Source organism: Vulpes lagopus, chromosome 1 (genome assembly GCF_018345385.1).
Source record: "Vulpes lagopus strain Blue_001 chromosome 1, ASM1834538v1, whole genome shotgun sequence".
Classification (NCBI taxonomy): Eukaryota; Metazoa; Chordata; class Mammalia; order Carnivora; family Canidae; genus Vulpes; species Vulpes lagopus.
In genome coordinates, this window is record NC_054824.1 from 13,233,577 (window position 1) to 13,255,045 (window position 21,469).

Consider the following 21,469-nt stretch of genomic DNA (forward strand, 5'->3'; position numbering starts at 1 on the left):
TCTGTATTAACTAGTGTACCCATTCTTTCCAGACAGTTTACAAAGTCAGATTTCAAGCCTATGTGGAGTGATACAGAATAGTAAAAACAGATATTTTCAACACAGTAGTTGTTTTGCTAAATGTTGAAGGTAAATTAGAAACATTTTTTTCTTCACTTACTTCATCCCTTTCAATGTTGAATTTTTAAATGAAAAAGTAGTGATAGTTGTTTGTATTACTGTCCAATAAAAGTACTACTAATAATTAATAGTTGTTATTTCCATTGGGCTTCATATTAACAGATCACTTAGAAGGAATTGGCACTCAGTGATGCCCCAAACATAAACATGCACCATTTCATAGCAATGCCTACCCGCTTTCGGGTAGGGAGAATTCATAATAAAAAAACAATTACCTGGGAACTGGGTTACCTTCATATATAAGTAATTTGGCCTGTGAGGACGACGCAGAAATCCTGTCAATTAATTACTTTCCTAAAACTAGCTATCCGTCAGTTTCCTAAGGATCTAGAATTTCACCATTTGAGAACTACAGTGTTAATATGAGGACAATAAATCAATAAATATATAATCATCTAACAGAAGGGGATAACTAATCCAAACATAAACTTTTCACCTTGAGGATTTTTATTTTTGTCTAAGGCAAAGTCAACCCTAACTATTAAGAAAGAGTTAGAGACAGGTGGTAGTTTTAATTTTTTAAATAAAATTTAAATCAGTGAATTAACTCTTCTCAAATACAACACTGTGTAACATTCAATTAATTAAGGGCCATTTTTCCAAAATTAAAAATGTAGTTCAGATATTACTTTAAAATCAAAGCAATGCTTTAAAAATTATGTTTAGTGTACATGTTTAATTCAAATCCAGTAGTTTGAAAGAAAAAAAGTCAACATGTGGTATTCTCTATTAGGACAAAATAAGAATTGTGTGCTTTCAAATGAAATAATCCTACTGATTTCCAAACATAAATATCATCTGTAAAGAGTTTTCTTAAATAGTTTACCATTGTGAAGATTAAAAGTTATCAAGCAAAATTGTGACCATAAACATATTGACACACAGCCCCAAAATGTCAGTACAGTTGTAAGACAGGGCATTTAATGAATTCTTTATAAGAGTTAGACAAATTAAATGGTTAACATCTCCAAAGAAAAACACTAGGCTTAGATCTGGAGGAGGATGCATTTTGCTTTTTAAGAAGCAAACAACACATTTCTGACTACTCAACATCACCATTAGCATTGCTTTCCTACTGAGAAGCAAAAGAAATCTCAGTTCCAGGGAGTTTGGGGTCATTGTTGTCATGGGGACCAGGATATACGTATCAAATGCCATCAAAGAGAAAAAGATCAAAAACTGCTATGTATTAGGTATCGAGAAATCTATCAAAGAAATAGTTCTCACCTATCTAGTGTGGATTTTCACACTTAGATAAATTTTGAAGACTGTAAATTCCATTCAAACACCTTTTTCCTAGGGAGTTAATGAGTACAGGATTCTACAGGCTAGAGAAAGGTCAATAGTAAAGACTTCTATAGAAATTACCACTTGTTCTAAAAATACATATGTTTTACAAAAACTTTTTCAAAAAGCAATTTGAAACATGTTCTTGTCCTGGAACATCTATGCCCATAAATTCAGGAAGGCAGGGTTTCATTACTAATTCTCACCCTCTGCATACATTATAAAAATATCTGAGTTTTACTAAGAAGCCTATGGATTACAGATACCAGTTTCTATTAGTGGGTCCAAATGCAAGCAGTAAATATTCAGAAAAAAATGATTATTTCTTCATCTTTCAAAAGTTGAAATGGGGGGATCCCTGGGTGGCCCAGTGGTTTCACACCTGTCTTTGGCCTGGGGTGTGATTCTGGAGTCCCGAGATCGAGTCCCGCATCAGGCTCCCTGCATGGAGCCTGCTTCTCCTCTGTCTGTGTCTCTGCCTCTCTCTCTATCTGTGTCTCTCATGAATAAATAAATTTTTTTAAAAAACATGACAGGCCAAAATAAACAGATCTTGGATAAACATAAAAGGTCAGTGATTATTTAAAAAAAAAAAAGTTGAAATAAAGCTTCCTTAAAAGTAAAGTATGACAAAGTTATTACACTTTATAAAAATTTACAAATTTGAATTATCTTGCTTCATTATATATAATATATATAATATAAATATATTTATATAACTAATATATAAATATATAATTTGTACAATATAATATAAATACATAATATAAATATATTTATACATAAATATAAATATAAAATATATATATTTATATATATATAAATTCTTAACTTTGTAGAAATTGGCAAACATATATTCCATAAAATGCGTTTTTGTATCCACTTTTCTTTTTCAAAGTTTTCCCTAAAGATGTAGAGGTTTGAATCTGATTGTATTATGAAAACATGCTGAGGCAAGCATTGTGTTATTGTTCATAGTCCTAAACACTTGCAAGCTTCTCAGTACCATCTCTGGCCAGAGAAATGTACCTGGTTTTTCCTGATATTTTTTCAAAATTAATGTATTAAAACAAAAAGCCAGTTTCATAAGGATTAATTAAACACTTCCATTGAGGAGACAGAGAATTCCATTCTCCAAGTTCTATTTGAATAGAAATATCACATTAAAAAAAGTATCAGCAAAAGAACCAAAAGAAATTAACTTTGATCCTAGAAAAAAAAAATAGGAGAGGGACAACAAGAATGATTTTAGTTTAATGCCTCTACTTAAAAGCTAATATCCATTTGAAAAGAGACTTTTCTTGTTGTTTTTGTTTGTTTGGAAAACATGACATACATGGTGGTTGCAAAGTACATTTGGTAAGAAAAATCATGTGGCAGAAATAAGTGATTTTATTATTTTATTTATTTTAAATTCAGGTAAAATTAATATATGGTGTTATATTAGTTTCAGCTCTATAAGTAATTTTATTATTGCATTACAGTTTAAAATATTCTTTTTTATATAAGTGGTAATCTTCTGCAAAATGGCCTCTAGATAACTCAACTTGCATTGGAAATGCACCATTATCATGGAGTGTCATCATCTCATTTCAAACCTCTCCTGTAAAAGCTTCCAACTATTTTTCTTCTACACAGAATCCTTGTGAGTTATATTCTAAGTGTCTTCTCAATATTTCTTAATATCTTATGCCTTTTAATCAAGTGTTTATTTCCAACTGAAGCTGCTCTTTCCTAAACACATAGCTAAGCTTTAGAGTACTAGGTAAGATTAAACCATTTCCAGCAGTAAATCATATCCTAGCTACATATTCTTTTTATTTTTTTTTTTAAGATTTTATTTATTTATTCATGAGAGACACAGAGGAGAAGGAGGCAGAAACATAGGCAGAGGAGAAGCAGGCTCCATGCAGAGAGCCCAATATGGGACTCGGTCCCGGGACTCCAGGATCACGACCTGAGCCGAAGGTAGACGCTCAACTGCTGAGCCACCCAGGCATCTCCCTAGTTACATATTCAAAGAAAAGTAAAAACCAAAAAAATTTCATTTTGTCAGTTACGAAGACATTTTTGTCTTCCTCATGTCAATTTTTCTTGACCATACCATTGTGCTATTTCTTCCTCTCCTTCCAAGTGACTTCAGTAATTCCATTGACAGATTAAATACACAAATAGACAACAGTCTGACCATGTATGAAATAGAACTTGACCCAGAGCCTCTGGGGCAAACAATCTGGGAAGGCAAACCACCTCTGTGGCAATCTGCCCAAAGTGGTCAAGATCTGTTCAATAACCCCCAGCTTCCCTATCTTTTGCCAGCACCCCATGTTTCCTCATGTTAACAATCTCCAATCAGGGCACAACTGAGGCCTTTCCTTTTTTCCACTATGAAGCTTTTCCACTGACCTGCCTGCATTTGCATTTCTGCCAAACACAAGTGCTACAGCAAGCTCTGAATAATAACTTGTTTGTTCTCATTTAAGTGGTCTTCGTTTATTCCCATACCACAAATTGATATGATGGAAAATGGGAACTTTTATAAATAGAATATTATTTTTACTCTTTGATGTAGAATTGGGTTGTCAGGATTTAAAATGCATTATGTGAGGTACATAGCGCATCCTTGTAAGTTCAGACTTCAGTGTTGCCATCTTGTGCACTCTAAAATCCTGTGCCCCTTGAAGCACTGATTTACAACCCCAGCCCACTGACTAACTACTAGATTTCTCTGTTCTCATTGTGTAGGTATGGGGTAAATCTGGAAAAATTAAAGAAAAAAAATGTTGTGCCATAGGAAAATAAATTTGCACCAGACACTTGAATAAGCATTCTATGTGGAGTTCTTATGATTCTTGTGGTGATTCTTCTTTCATTCAGTAGTCAATAAATACTTCGTGAGGATATACTTTGTGCCAGAGACTTTGCTAGGCCCCAAATATGTAAATAGTGGAACTGAGAGCATACATAATTACACACTGTGTAATTGTGCCAGGAAGGAAAAGTACAGGGCACTATAAGAAAGTCAAATTTGGTTAGGCTTATGGGATGCCTATCTAAGGAAGAAAGACATTCTGTGACCTTCAGGATGAGTACGAGTGAGCCAGGCAAAGGGCTGGGGGTGGGTTTTCCAAGCTGGGAAAGTTTCCCTGCCAAAGTAATAGAGAAAGCTTTGTGTCTGTGAAAAAAAAAAAAAAAAAAACCGAGCAAAAGCCAGTGTAATTAATGCACAGAAAACATCTGAGATGGTAGTGAGAGCTGAGGGGGAAGGTAGGCAGTACTTTGTAAATCACATTTGGATTTTAATCAAAATACAGTGGGAATAAGTGAAAAGATTTAAACAGAGCAATAACATGGATCAATTTGCTTTCAAAGACACTGGTCTGGCTGCTGTCATATGGGGAATGAACTATAAGAGGAATAGAACAGAGAAGTCTATTTGGGTGCCAGTATAGATGTCCAGGTGATAGGTACCTTGGCTATTATTGCAACAATGGATGTGAGACAAATAGATGGATTCTAAACATATTTTGGAAGTAAAATATACAATATGGTCTTTGAACTGACCAGAAGAATTCAAGCTGGGAAAACTACTTATTATTTTCCTTTTCCTAGTTTTGAGTACTGAATACCAGGCTCTTAAAGAAAACAAACTGTCCTATTGCCTGAGGCAGACAATAACTGGAATGGCACCTAGTTTCCCCTCAGCCCCTTATTCTTCCTCCACTGCTCTAAAGAAGGCATTGCCATGGCATGGAGAGCTTGTTTGGACAGATGTGACCGGCTGTGTCTGCAGTATTAGTGACCCTTCTTGGACAAGCTAAGCAGGCCGTGTTCCAACCAAAGTTCCTGTCAAGATAGAATGGAAAAGATTCAATTTGATCTCTGGGCATTAAGTGGAAAAGATGTGTTCAGAGTCTCATTTCAACCCCAAACTCAGTTCCCTAAACATGTAAACAAGTCATCTTTCTTTTTAGCAGTTATTACTGCCTAATCCTATATTGTACTTTCATGAGTCCATTTATTATTGGCAGGTTTCCTTCACCAGGATATAACCTTCATAAGGGCACAAAATAGAGGTTCACTCTATATTTGTTTAGAGGATCAAGTGAATAAATGAAGTGTACTGGACAAAGATGACCAAGATAAAGCCAGGAAAAGGCAGTAGGCATGAGGAGAAGTAATGGATAAAACTAGCATTTTACACATTTTTTTTTCATTTTCTTCACCCAGTCATGATAAAAATAGAATTGGGGATAACTAAATTCTTAGCCTTAACACCTATAAAGATTGTATTTCCAGGTTCTTAGAAGCCATGATATTCTCACGTTAGCCCTTAGCACCCTACATTTTTTGAGATGAGAAATTCGGCACAGAGAACATTGTGATTTAAGTCTCTAAGATCACTATCTGTTGAACCTTCCAAACTGAACTCTATCAAGGTAGGAACTCTGTCTTTACCACTATGGGTTTGAGGACAAAGCAAAAGAAAACTTGGCAAGACTCATTAGTCTTCATGAATTAGATACTGCTATTACCCCCAATGTAGTTGAAGACACTGTGTTTTAGAGAGGTTAAAGAAGTTGTCCATAAATACTCAATGGCAGAGCAAGGATTTGAGCCCAGTTCTGCCTAAATCTATACCTTGATCTCTTAACCATTCTACTAGATTAAAAAAATGAGTATATTTTGCTACCTAGTGGCACTTTATTCCTACTATTAAAAGTCAAGTCTGTCACAGACTTGCCAAAAAATTCTCATTATTCTTAAGATCTAACTAAACTAAATCCAACCGCTCTCTTTTATCTGATGACTTATGTGCTTTCTTCTTCTTTTTATTTTATTTATTTTTTATTTTTTATTTTTTATTTTTTATTTTTTTCAGATGGAGAGAGAGAGAGAGTGTATGCGCCAAGGGGTGGGAGGAGTAGAGGAAGAGGGAAAGAGAGAATCTCAAGTAGACTTCCTGCCCAGTACAGAGACCAGTGTGGGGCTGGATCTCACAACCCCAAGGATCATAACCTGATCCTTGGTTATGGAAGCTCATAACCTGAGCTGAAATCAAGAGTCAGATACTTAACTGACTGAGCCACCCAGATACCCCTTATGCACTGATTTTGAAGATATTGAAAGCATTTGATTTGAACTTTTTTTTTTTTTAATTTTATTTATTTATGATAGGCACACAGTGAGAGAGAGAGGCAGAGACACAGGCAGAGGGAGAAGCAGGCTCCATGCACCAGGAGCCCGATGTGGGATTCAATCCTGGGTCTCCAGGATCGCGCCCTGGGCCAAAGGCAGGCGCCAAACCACTGCGCCACCCAGGAATCCCTGATTTGAACTTTTAACTCCACTTCTCTCTAATTTACCTTCACTCAACCTCAGTACTTTATGTGCCTCTTCAGATTTGTTCCAATTTCTTTCTAATGTTAATTTTCCCCACTGATTTCCTCACCAATCTTTGATTTACGCTTTTATCACTGGCTTCTCCTACTTTTATCACCTGGCTCCTCCATTACTCCTTAAAAGCATAATCCCAATAGTCAGCTATTCCTTGAATTAACAACACTGTTGAAGATTCAGCTACTGCCTCTGTCACTGTTTATGCATATCTCACTTCCACTCAGAATAGTTTGAGACACATGGCTCCATATTAAAATTATTCCAAACTATAATATTTTTCTACACATCCCATAGGCCTCCAGGCCATTCCCTCTTTGAATTCATATTGTATACTAATACATTGCAAATATCTCAACATGGTGCTCACTTTATGACTTAAATCTAGCATTTTAGCTCTGTCTCCCACCTCTGTGTGAGTCTGTGTGTGTGTGTGTGTGTGTGTGTTAAATGATTAAATCAAATGCTATGCTGTCTTTCCCCATATTGTTATCTCTTTCTGCAATGACTCAATCTCTACCAATCAATAATTCCCCATTATTCAAAAGCTAGTTCTAAGTACCTCATATACGTGACTCTACTTAATTACATCCTTTGTCAGAAATATTCTTTTACTGCTCTTGTAAAGCGTGGAACAGTTTTCCATCATATTTATGTTCAAGTGAGTTATCACTGTATGTAAAAACCCCTTTATTTTAAAGATTTTGTGTAATTAATTTATCAAAACAAAATTTCAAATTTCAGAGAAGTGTACAAAATATTTTTGAAATATCAAGGCAACATGTATAATTCACATTGTTGTACCCTGTTTATCAGTCTGGCTGATCATCACACGTACATGGTAAGCGTTATATTCAGGGTCTTTCTATAATCCACATTATTGCCTAGAGAAAAGCTTCTCTAATGCTTTCCTTACAGGGACTATAGTAACAAGAAGCATTGCCATTTCTTTGTTGGTATGCTGAAATATAAAAAAGGCCAAAGCTCTTCCTAGTGACTTGTATACTTCCAAAAAAAAAAAAAAAAAAAGACAGTATCTCCAGTAAATACTGGTATGAAACCTGTAAGATCTGACTAAACCCTACCATTATCAATACCAGTCTTGGGTATAGAATAATATTCTCATCATGGGAGCAAAGCAGTTAGGAAGTGACTGCCTCATGAATATTTGGTTTGCAGTTTATTATGAAAGATTCTTGACTTTGCATGGTCTTTCAAAAGGTACAATCTGAAACTCTCAGTGAGAGAAGGTAATATTCCTGTCAACCTTAGTCATCAGTTGGTCATGCTGTATTTCTCCCTATCTTGGTAACATTATCAAAAATTGCATGTTTTCTTTCTCCAGAATAATTTGAATCAACATTCAAATATACTATTGTCTCTTAGGTTAAAGTCCTCTTCTTATGACTCAAGTTTCCATTTATAAATAATGTTCCATGTTTAATTGCTAGATGAAATATAAGATACCTTACTATCTTTAAAACAATACTATTGCAGTTAAATATAAATTTTTCTTAAGTTCTTATCAAAATATCTTAATACATTTTTAATGAGTCTACCAGGAAAAATATATAAATGCATATATTACAAATATAAACAAACTTACACTAAAGTATTTTTAAAGTAAGCATATATCCAAATTCTATAATCTTTGTCTGTACTTTACCTTAGAAATATAATCAAATAAGATAGATGAGTGTAATATATTTATGTTCATACCTAATTTACTTTGCATACATTAAGTCAGATATTTCACTTGACTATGACCCAGCAATAGAAATATGCTTCTGTATTTAATCCTTTTTTATGACCTGCTCCAAATAGGAAAGTCTATGCAAACAGAAGTATAAATACTTTTAATTACTATATTAAATCCTAAAGCTAATAAAGATTATATGCATTTCAAAGTATAAGAAACATTTGATGAGAAAATAAAATATTTAGTTGTCTTAAGACACTTTTTATCCTTGAATACTAATTCTCAATTATTATATTCAATATAATGAATCGAATATGTATTTTTAAGAGTTATTCGATAAAGTCAAATGCCCATGAAATGTGACTACAAAAGGGAATATTTCCCTATTCCTTCATTAGGATTTTTTTCACTTAATAATTAAAGTAAATAGGTTGAATGACTCAAGTACCTTTTCCAAACCTTCTTCCTTGAGGCTGATCACATCCAAATCAAAATCTGTTCGTAAGCCATTGGTTTTGTTGAAAGTTATTCTGCCTGTGAGACCTTCCCAGTGTGCCTGTAGGAAACAAACAAACAAATAAATAAATAAATACAATGGGTTAACACATAAGTAAAGGAAGATAAAACATTTTTTCACACAAAAATATAGGAAACACTATTTTCATTACTTCTCATAAATTGGTATCACTACTGATTTTTAAAACATTATTTTCCTCTTATGAGCTTTGGAGGATTTTTGTCTAAAGGCACTGTTTTAGTCCCAGTATAAAACCTATTATAAATTTTTCATTTTAAATAATGATTTTCTGTGTATAACTTTTTATGAGAGATTTGAAGATTGTTCTAACTAGCAAACCTCCTTTGGCAAACTGAGAATAATTTTGTCACTTATTATAATACATGAGATAGTGAATATCTCACTGGAGACTCCAAATAGAATTACTGTTATAAAATACCACTCCTAAATTCATACTAATATGAACATAAGCTTATTTTATTACAGACAAAGAAACTGAATTTAAGAAAACCTATGTTATACAACTTCAATTATACACTTTCCTCTTAGAATAATTAACTTATTACTTTATTTTTCCCTTAAGCAAGACCGGGAGAAATATATCAAAATTACTTCATGTCAAGCTATACTTCCTGTAAAAGAGGCCTTTCACATAGAAGGAAGTGAAAATATAATAATCTAATTACATAATGGGTTCGGTCCATCACAGGTGAGCAAATTTCCGAATTTTTTTTAATAAAAAGTTCTCTCATTCTGCTGGCTATATACAAAAAATAATGTTTTCCATTATTTGTCATTTGGAAGTAGCTTGGAAAAATAGTTACATGTGAAAATTCTAAGTAATGTAACATATACTCACAGCTGTTAATGTTTGAAAGAATATATACCAAGATCCAAATAAATAAAACCAAATAGGTTACAGGTAACATTTCAAGAAGGGCTACAAATGGATATCATTATTACTACATTTCTTAGCCTCCATGTATTTCTATAGTTATGTATAGGGATTCTAAAACAGTTCTAGGCTAAAAAATTGCAAATAAAACAGAAACAGTTATAATACTTATTTTAAGACTTCATCATTGAATGAAACACTTGTTAAGTGGTCTCCAATATGGAAGAAAAAATATTTTTAACCCAACATTCCCCAAAGAAAATAATTTTAGGTGATTAACAAAAATGCATACTAGTACAAAAATAGACAATGTAATTAACAAGTACAGAAATAAAAGTAGAAAATGGAAAAAAAAATGATCTGAGGTAAAGGCAGCATAAAGAAATGTTCATCAGGTAAGAATGCGTAACTAATAAAATGCAACCACAAATTTAATTCTGAACTTCCTAGCAACCAAAGCAATGAAGAAAATGTGATAAAAACACAATATACAGGGCCCGTAATTTAAGACATACCAACTGCCCAGGAGAAGCTCAGCTTTTCCTGACACTGAAATCTGAGAAGAATGTCTCCCGTTGGTCCTCATAAAGAGGAGCACTGAGTGATGCAATGGACTAGGTCCTCGACAACACCTCACAATCAATACAATACAGTGAGTTTCACACAACTGTTTCTTATAGGACAGTTTGACACACACCTCAATATTCAGATGCTGCATCCAGAATGCAATTCTTTAACCAACAAACCTATGCACTATGTTTGCAGCTCTTGGACGCTTAGTTTTAAAGCAGACATAAATGTAGAATGTGAAGTAAATAAATGAACTACATATGTTTCAGGTGTGTTGTTTCACCTATCTGAGAATACATTAAAAATTACACGTGGAAAATTCATGGGTATTCTTTGCCAAGAACCTGGAGATTCTTAATTATGACCCTATTTTCACTTTTATTTTCAAGATGAATAATTTATTATATGATGAATTGATGATTTCTTTAAAGCCATTAAGAAAAATTTCGTATGGTAATAATCCCTGTGATTTTCCTAACAAAGATTAAATTTTCATAGTTAACACTTTCATATAAAAACTCCTGTTATAATCAAATGAAATGTGTCCTAAGCTGACAGAGGGATTTCCTTCATGATAGGATAACTAAGAATAGTGTGTGTGTGTTTGTGTGTGTGATGTTTAGAATTTTACCCTTTTTCCCTCACTATGGGCATTCTTGGTCTATAACCATAACTGCTCTAATCAGAAATGATATATGGCCATAAGAATGACTGCATTATCAATATGAAGTAAACTTTGCACTTCTCTGAATCCAGGTAATTCTGTTTTATGTTAACTGCTAATATACTTAAAATAACTAGACATTATATTTAGGAACCACAAATCTAAATAACAATTCTTGTAAGACATGTAATTTAGTGGGGTGCAAATGGCATTCATGTTAAAAGTGGTTGCCTAAAATATAGGCATTCTTTACACTGCATCTCCACGTAAATGAAAAGTAATACACATAAAGATTCAGGAAGGTGAAAACTAACAATGTTGTAAATCCTAAGTCCGAGATTTTCATCTGTTTACTAAACGCAATCAGATATTTTGAAAGACATCCGTTTATTTATCATGCAATTTTCCCCCCTTTTGTTCCACATCATTTAGTAAAAATGTTAATTTTGCTTGTATGGAGGAAGACAGTAAATTTAATTCAAAAGATAAAAGTAAAAGGTCACCTGTTAGGAAAACTGAAATAATCTCAATTCATTCACCTTGAGGACAAAAGAGACCAGGCATATGTGCTTCTCCTAACATACCTCTTTAATTAGGCTCATAAAACGGGTCCCGAAGCGCCAGGGTTTGTGTCTATTACACTGTAAGGAACTGACTGTCATCTGGGGAAACTGTTGGACGCCCACAGACACCACGTGCACGGCATCATACATTAGAGCAGCATCAGTCTGAAAGCCAAGAAAAAGGAAATATGGAGTCAATACAACAAGTGAAACCCATAGTAGGAGGTTTTGAAAGGGAGAAAGAAGGAAGGAGTGAGAGAAATATACACTCACTTTATTTTCATGTAGGTATTTCTGATGCTTTGGTTCTCTTAAATAAGATACTGTGATCAAATTACTACCTCAACTCCATTAGAATATTGGACCTACCCCCATCTCCCAAAGTAATAATCCAATTTCATATTGTCCTAGTATCCTTGTTGAAGTAGGAAATGTGTGAAGACATTCATTATTTCATTTGTTTGTCATCTCCTCTGGCTCTATTTGATTGCCTCACTACACAATATGCACAAACACACATATGCACACACACACATATGCACACACACACAGGATAAGTGCAATTGGGAACATTTAGAATGGTTACGTAAATTACACATTGTATATAAAAGTAAATAAACAATTTCCTTATACAGGAAGGACAAGAGATTTGAAAGGAGATTCACCTAAAAAGCTTAGATATAATCCACAATCTTTTTTCTTCAACTTAATTTTTCAAAAGGTTCCATCTCAGAAATGATGCTACAGTTTTGAATCTCAATACATGTATTAATCCCTTTTTAAGAAACTAAACTTAATCCCCTGTACTGTTTTCCCCAAATTTCCATATGAATAAAGCTTCATTTTGTCTTCTCAAGTAAAACGAATATGAATTCTACTGTGTTTGCACCTGCTCAAAATGACTGACCACTTTAGAAGTTGATGATAAAAAATAAAATGTTTATAAGTCATAACCAACCAGAGGCTCAGTGACTGTCAACTGCTGTGTTAAATGGACCCTCACATTGTGTGTGACGGATCGATGCCAGGCTCACTACCTACAGAAGAGGACCACACCGACAGTACTGCTAGCAATGAACTTTGGGCCATCTGCTTGGCATGCTTCGGAATAAAAGCATATATTTCCTCTTCTCATTCACACAATTAGTGAGCTGTGAAATGAATTCCAAAATGAATAGGAACCCTGTAGATTATAGCGTTTGCCACAATACAATACAAAATGAGTACACACAGTAGCTTTCATGCAAATGGATCCTAAGGAGCTTTACCACAGAAAATGGAAGGCAGCTAAAGAGCACAATGCAATGACGGAACATAATAATAATGCCATTTTATAGTTCATAAATCTTTGGGGAATATAGCTCAGATTCATAACCTTCATTTTGTAAATACCAGCTGACTACTTTCTCATATGCTGATGGCTGCATAGTGGAACTGGAATCACAGAGTTGATACAGGCAGACATCATGAGCCTGAGGATTAGACTATTTGTCTTTGGCCCGAGGTAACATCAGAGGACATATCTTATATGCCACACAGGTGGTCGTAAAAACAGTTACCAAGATAGGAAAGACACGTTTGATTTCGAAACAAAATGAATTTAAAAAAAATATCACTGTTAACAAAGGTATAGAGCAATGAACACTCTCACACACTACTCGAGGGAAGATAAAGGGCAATTTTGCAATTTGCAGCACAAGAGCCTTAAAAAACATCCATGTGCTTTTTAACCTGGTAATTTCTTTCTGCAATTTGCCCTAAGCAAATCAGAGAGAAGAACAAAAGCTACACACATGACTTATTTTTTAAAAAATACTGAATGTTCGAACCTAAGGAGACACAATAAAATTACCATGATATTTTTTACATAACTACTAAAAACCACGTTTTGAAAAATACTCAGATGAGAAACTGCACGTGATATGAAGTGTAAAAATAGGTTATACAGAGCTGTATGTCCAGCATAAGCCATTATATATCTTTATAGGTACTTCATTTGTGCTACTTAATTTATTTAATTCTCACAATAATGGTTTAATAAAAGCACTACTAATGTTCCCATTTTACGAATGATGAAACCAAGTTTGAGAGATGTTAAGTAACTAAGCCAAGTCACAGTTAACAAGTGGAGAGGCCTTAGACTCAAACAGCCTCTCTGCTCAGAGCTAGAATTCTTAAGCACAATATTAGATGTTATATCAACAACAGCATGATTCTTCTTTCAAAGAGAAGAAAATATCCTAAAATGAAACCAATGATAATTCTTGAAAGTTAATAATTATGGAATTTAATTTTTTTCTTTTTATTTTCTATAGTTTCTTTAAAACTTTGCTAAATGTCATTCAATAATTTTCAAGATGAAAATTTTTATCTATTTCCACAAAATAACTAAAATAATATAAACATGATATTACTACTATCCTGCCATGATTTACTGAATTACATCTTCTTATATGACTTATATGAAATTCCTAGAATAGTATCTTATCTAAAATGACAATACTAAGAGAGAATTTTGCCAAATTAAGAGTTTGAAAAATTGTTTTTGGTATATAGTCTCAGCATCAAGATCAGAGGACACACTAGTTGATAATAAAGCAAAACTATTTGAGATCTGTAATCTTACATGAAATTATAAAACAAGATAATATTTATTAAATAGAAGATAAATACTAGAGAAAAAGTATTGTAAGTCATTAAAAAGTTGCTGATCACATTACTTCTTGAATTTCCAGTTTAAAATATGTTGATTTATGAAAAGTGATACAGAGAACTTCTGAAACTACTCTCTGATAATTTCACCAGTTTAGAGTGTTATCTTTGTCCTACTTTTAGACCAGTTGTTCCATGTAATAATATGGAGTTATTTTCCATTTAAACTTGCTATCCTGTCAGACTCAGCTTTACTATCTTCTTTGCAAACTATACACAAGCAAATTCTTTCACCTTTGAAGAGTTGTGAGAAAACTGATGTTTCAAAAATGTTTTTCTTATTTTCACAAGAATGCATATGCTTGGGAATCCCTGGTGGCTCAGTGGTTTAGCGCCTGCCTTCGGCCTAGGGCATGATCCTGGGGTCCCAGGATCGAGTCCCACATCGGGTTTCCTGCATGAAGCCTGCTTCTCCCTCTGTGTCTCTGCCTCTCTCTGTGTGTCTCTCATAAATAAATAAATAAAATCTTAAAAAAAAAGAAGGCATATGCTTGAAAGTCTGTCTTATACTACTAATAGTATTAGCTAACACTCATTTAGTATTTACTATGTATGAATCATTATCTTTAAATCATCCCCTTCAAATTCTTGCAACCATTATCCAGTTGGAAATCACTGAGTTGGTACCAAGTAGGGAATTGAGTCAGAGAATAGGTAAGTAACTGGCCTAAGCTCCTAGCATGTAGAGGTGGGGCTGGATTTGAATCCAGACAATGTATCAGGAGTTCACATCTCTCTCTCTGCTTTTTTTGCTCAGAGCTCTACATTTAATAAAACAAAATAGTTTAAATGATTTTAAAGTTACGAAATGCAAGAAATGTTGATGAGTACTTGAATGTATTAATCTACCTCATTTTTTATAAGTAGTAAATACATAACAAAAAATGGACTACATAGTAAGGAAATGTATAGATTGTGGAGAATGGACAAATATAAATTCAGAAAAAAAATGCATCTATGTATGAGATTGTGTCAATAATAGGGTAGGAAGTTAGGAGCACTAACCTCGAATGATTTCATGAAAGAAGTAGATTTCTTTTATGCAGTGGCTGCTCAGGGGGTTCTCAAAAGGAAAAGGTCTTAAGAGTGTCTTTCAAGATCAGACTTAAGGGGCATCTCTTACTCCCAACCCTAAACTGTAAAGATTGATTCAGCTGCTCTTGCTAAGTCTTCCACCCTCTCATGTTGACTTTATAGTCCCTCGCCTTGACTTTCCTCTTGATGGAAAATAGGAGGGAAAAAAAGGGACGAGTGGAAGAGAAGAGGAAACAAGTAGAAGAGGCATACAGGTTAACTGCTTAATCATTTTTATAATATTATTATTACTATCAAATTATATTGCATGCTTACAGAATACTACACAACTGAGTCAGTTTCTTTACTTGCATTGTATCATTTAATTCTACCAAGACCATATGTTTTAGGTGATATTACTATTATGGTTTTAGAAAGAAGGAAACTGAAGCTTAGCAAGGTCAAAGTAATTTTCTCAAGGTCTCATCACCTTGAAAAAGAAGACTCGGAAAACAAGATTCAGGCAGAGCTTGGCTCTTTGAATTACTACCCAAACTATCATAACAAGTCTCTGGCAGAAATAAGACTTAGAAACAAGACTCAGGCAAGCCCTAATTCTTAAACTCACTGTCTGAACTATAATACCCAACTACCTCTCTTAAGCCTATTCCTTTTTTTTTTTTTTAAGATTTTATTTATTTATTCATGAGAGACACAGAGAGAGGGGCAGAGACATAGGCAGAGGGAGAAGCAGGCTCCATGCAAGGAGCCTGATGTGGGACTCGATCCCCAGTCTCCAGGATCATACCCTGGGCTGAAGGCGGCGCTAAACGGCTGAACCACCCGGGCTGCCGGCTGCCGTCTTAAGCCTATTCCTACCACAACTATGAAAGGCAATAGAGGATAAAGTGATAGCATCAGGTCTCCTATCTTTGGAGGCTCTGCTGAACACCAGACAATTATGTCCTGAGGTCCCAAAGAGAGTATGTTTCTGAGCTCAGATGCAAACAAATGTTCCTTTGGCTCCCAAGTAAGATTTTTTTTTTTCTTTTACAGCATAGCTGCCTCCAAAGAAAGCTTCAGGATTAAACATAACTGCAATTTTACCAATTAAATTAAAAATGAACATGTATACAATTTGGTTATTAAAATCCAGAGGAGGGAGTTAGATACACTTGTAGTCATTCACATCCTAAACTACAAAGACAAAAGCTAAGCAGAGAAAAGAAAATCAGCAATGAAGATAAAATAGTCTGTCCTCTTTTCTCCTTTAAGAATAATTACTCGCTATATATAAATGGATCTCACTTATCGGAAAGCTAAACTATCTCTTCACCCTGGGAATACAGGGCAAAGCGCAGAGTAGGTAGGTACAACACATCTAAGAAATCCTAAGCTTCACTGTTAGCTCAAGTGTCTATCGATAGTAGTAATAGGAGCACACTTGAGACACTTCATCGGACCACCCTGCAGTTGGGACTTTATTTTTCCTTCCAAAATAAGTTAGTTAACCTACAAAGAACGTCTGTCAGCCAAAAATTTGCTTTGCAAATCTTTAAAATTGTGCGATGTAGTCTTACATATTTCAATAAAACTGTAGTGATCTAAATGGGTGGCTTGAAAAGATCATAAGAAGTACCCCCGCATACATTTTAAATATGCAATAACCATCTCACTAATTTATTGCCCGGTTTATCACAAATCTAGTCTAATTACTTTTAGGCATGGAGTGTGTATGGGGAATGCAGGTGAAAGAGTGACAAGTGGCTAATTTTTATGGCTGAGCTATTGCCACAGAAATTGGTTTAGTCACCCAGTATGATTGCATCTATCTCAAGCAACCTCAAGTCTGATGAGACGGTTCAAGTATTGAAAGAACAGATTATATTTCTTTTATGCTCTGGAAAAGTCCACTATGCATTTTTAAATAATTGCAGAATCAGAGGAATTAGACACTCTCCAAAGTTTCAAATAACAAAAATTACCATTGTTTGATATTTTTGATTTTGTATGCATAATTGAAACATTTCCCAATATATATAAAAGCAGGAATAATCATAGATTCTGTGAAAGGTCAAAACATTTCTATATATTTAGATTTCATTTACAGAAGCATTTAGTACTAAGCAGTTGTTACCAAGCATGCTCATGTTGACTGCAGGTGTTATTTCTGTTTTTGATCACTATAATCACCATCATTAAACATCTCCTTTGTAAAGTTCTGAGATAGGAGTTACAAAAATTTAAACAGAGCTTTTATTTATATGAAGCAAATAGCTAGAAATGAACAATTCTGAACTACATATAAACATATGAAGGAATATTGGTACATAGAATCTCTCAGAAATACTAAAGATCTCTCAGGAAAAAAAAAAAGCTCTCCAAAGTATTTATTTTTCTTTCCAATGAGAAGAGCGTTCCTCTTCTCAGGTAGTGTGGGTTTTGGGTACCTCCCACTGAATTTTCACTCGGGGAGCATGGCACATAACCTTTTGCAATTTATTTTTTCTATTATGCCAAGCAGAGGTACATTTGTGCAGTGTCATTCTGCTTAAGCCCTTTTTCCATTTTGGGCTCTTGGTCTGGGTTCCAAATACACACAAGGTTGTATGTAATGACTAACATTTAAATGTAATCACTCTTAAGAGTGATGTGATATATGTTTGTATCTTGATTTAGTGATAATCTCATGGGTACAAATGTATGTCAAAACTTATAAAATTGTACAATTTAAATATGGGAAGATTATAGTATGTCATTTTTACTCCAGCACAGCTATCTAAAATTAAAGAGTGATCATGCATTTTTTGAAAGATAGTTCTTAGATTTCATTTTATTCTAGAAGTATCTAGAATCCTCCCAAACTAAGCATCACTGATCTGTATCTTCTTTCTTCATTGCACATTCTAGTTTTAATAAAACTGTTTATGCTTCTTCACTCTTTTTCTTTCTTACTAGACCATTAGCAACTTTAGGGTAATAACCATGCTTATCTTTGTAATGTCCTGCACAGTACTCCATACATTGCCATGCCCATAGTATGTGTACAAAAGCATTTTTCAATAAATTGACAAATTCAACCCAAAAGTTCATTCGAATTGTAAAAGAAACAGGTATTAGGAAGCTCTGAATAACAATCACACTTTACCACCTAGCTAGAATGTATTACCTCCCAGAGGTACAGTGAACCAAATCTGCCAGCAGCTCAGACCTGGGAGGAATGTGAGTGCAGCCTCTGTCCCGCTTCTAAATGAATTTATAGTAACAGATCCGTGAACACATTTATCTTTCCATTAAATAAGTGCAGGCAGGTCCCCTCTGAGATCTGAATGCTAGCTGGCAGGTGGCAGATCCATTCTGGAATTCCTATGTCTCAGATTTTGCTCATTTCTGAATTCCCATCTGAAGTATAGTACACAGCACAAAGAGTAGCATGTCTAACTAATGGAATTTAACCTAATGAATTCTGGCTCTTTCATTGACTTGATCCTTTACCTAAAACAAATAATGAAAAAAAATTAAATCCCCTTTGCCTTGTTTCCACATTTTGTAATTGGACATAAAAAATGATGATCCGCCCTACGTTGTCCTTGTTAGAAAAATCACTTTTAAAAGCCAGAGAGTTCCAGGAGAAAAACAGTTACAAATATTATTCTTCAATTAAAAAGGTATGGATATTAAGGGCAGTGGGGAAAGGGTAGATTCTGACCTCTGGAGCTCCCTTGTGCAATCAGCACAAGCCTAAATGGGACAGAGAATCATCCACCCCTCTGAGCAAGGGTGAGGATCACACATGGAAGGCAGGCTGGTGTTCACTCATTCAGCTGGCACATTACACCCAGCACTCTGCCCGGCTCAGAGCAGGTGCGCAGTGGCTGCTAACTGAACTGAGGGGACTAAAGAAGAAATGCCCTCAGACCCAGTCGGGAGCCAATTGTCAGAGACAATTCTCCCAGTTACACTGCAGCTGCCATCATGCTTTCTCTGTTGCCGGCTCTTTGTACTACTCTGAAACAGAGTTCTTTACCAGCAGCTGCGTGGACCGCACAGACTGCATGAGATAATACATTAAAGCAGTGTGCACAGTCTCTGGCACATGGTGCATAGGCAGGTGTTAGACGATGAGGATGATGATCACCAGAAGAGCGGTAATCTCTTCAAGATGGATATGATCCAAAACAAGGAACTGGTTTAGAAAGTATAATGTTTCAACCCTTCTGTACCCACTGTTACCCTAAATGAGGGAACAGAATTCATGCTGTTCAAGAAGGCAGACCAAGTTCTGAAAGGGAAAGGAGCAAGAAGGAGATTATCATACAACAACAACGTGATCCCTATGCAATGTGATGTGTATACAATGCCACAATTCAAAGGTAAAAAACAAAACAAACAAAAAACTATAAAAAAGGGACACCGGGGTGGCTAAGCGGTTGAGCGTCTGCCTTTGGCTCAGGGAGTGATCCCGGAGTCCCAAGATCCAGTCCCACATCAAGTTCCCTGCAGGGAGCCTGCTTCTCCCTCTGCCTATGTCATTGCCTCTCTCCTGTGTCTCTCATGAATAAATAAATAAATAAAATATTTTTTAAAAAACTATAAAAAAAACTCTACATATACACGTGTTACCTGACAAATTTAGAATTTAAGAATAAATATAAGGAATTTAAGACTAGATATAATAGAAATATATATGTAGAAATATATAGAGAAATATAATAGAATTTAAGAATAAATATAAATGGCAATGTATTATAGTGTCTTGTATTTATTAGTAAAGGAAGGGCTAATGTTGGACAGATATACTGCAGATAAATCTGCCTTGTATTTTTTCTTGTTTTCAGGTTCTTCATCAGTAAGAAGAGGGGCTGGAACCAGTTGGATTTTAAGGTGTTTTGTGGTTTACATTAATATTCCTAGGAAACTTAGATTTCACTCCAATTTTATTTTGGCCTTTGTAATACGATCATATCTTAATTTATCTATCTTCTTCCCATAATTCCGTATGCTTTATGTGCTTGTTTGATAAACTTTTGTATCAACATTTCATATGAATTAATAAATAAGGGAAATCAAAAGTCACTTTTCTTTATCCATTGTCTGTCTTCCATACTCTATCCAATTACTGTATGGCCCAATAGAATCTTCTGATACTTGTATTATATTTTATTTGTTGTTTTAACTTCATTGCTAAAGTATCCATCCATCTTAAAACCCACCCTGGCTTCCCAGTATTCTGCAGAGGAAAACTAAAACCCTTTGTCTCTGATCCAAATTCATTCACTAAGATCCCAAGATTTTATCTTCTTTTGTGTCCTCTTACACAGTAAAAATATGGATATGCCTATACTTTACATTTTTTTAGCTGACCAGAGAGATTCCTCTATTGTAGACTATTTGAAAAGGAGATGTCAAAAACTGCATGATGAAAGATCTTTAAAATGAATATGAATTTTTGTAGCTACCTGTATGGCATTCAGCACCCATGAAAGCTAAAAAGGAGAAGATATAAAAAAGGAGAAGACATCAAAAAGAAAAGGGAAAAGAACAGAATGGGTCTCAGCTTCACCATCAAATTGATGAGTTAGAGAATTCAAGTTTCAGCAATCCTCTGAAGATGAAGTGAAGAAGATAGCACTGGGTGATAGTGTTGCTGAGATTCAGAAAGAAATGGGTCTGGGCCAGGATTAATGCCATGAGTAATTAACAGATTCATTTGTTTGATGTCCCTGTGAATTTGTGGATTTGAATAAATGTCTATGTCTCTTCAAACCAATGCTCTCTGGCTTAAGCTAAAAGCTACCCAAAAGAGGTGACAGTTAGTTAACCTATTTTGAATAGCAACTAGTAAAATATAATCTAAAATGTGATCTATGCTAATTTTGACAGTAAGAGTTTTCATTGGCCTTTTATGTTTATATTATTCAATTTTAGGTCTTTAATTTTGCAAGAACCCTTGCTAAATGACATTTTCCTT

The 21,469-nt window shown here is 34.6% G+C and overlaps 1 protein-coding gene across 8 annotated transcripts in view; it reads right to left on the reverse strand.

The window, feature by feature from the left end:
* GRIK2 (glutamate ionotropic receptor kainate type subunit 2) overlaps positions 1-21,469 on the reverse strand; it is a 638,483-nt gene that overhangs the window by 234,581 nt on the left and 382,433 nt on the right. For all 8 annotated transcript variants that reach the window (XM_041767187.1, XM_041767198.1, XM_041767221.1 and 5 more), the window contains 2 exons: positions 11,794-11,937; positions 9,012-9,119 (listed from right to left, as the gene is read on the reverse strand). In XM_041767187.1, the coding sequence (XP_041623121.1) occupies positions 9,012-9,119; positions 11,794-11,937 (252 nt within the window). The remainder of the gene's footprint in view (positions 1-9,011; positions 9,120-11,793; positions 11,938-21,469) is intronic.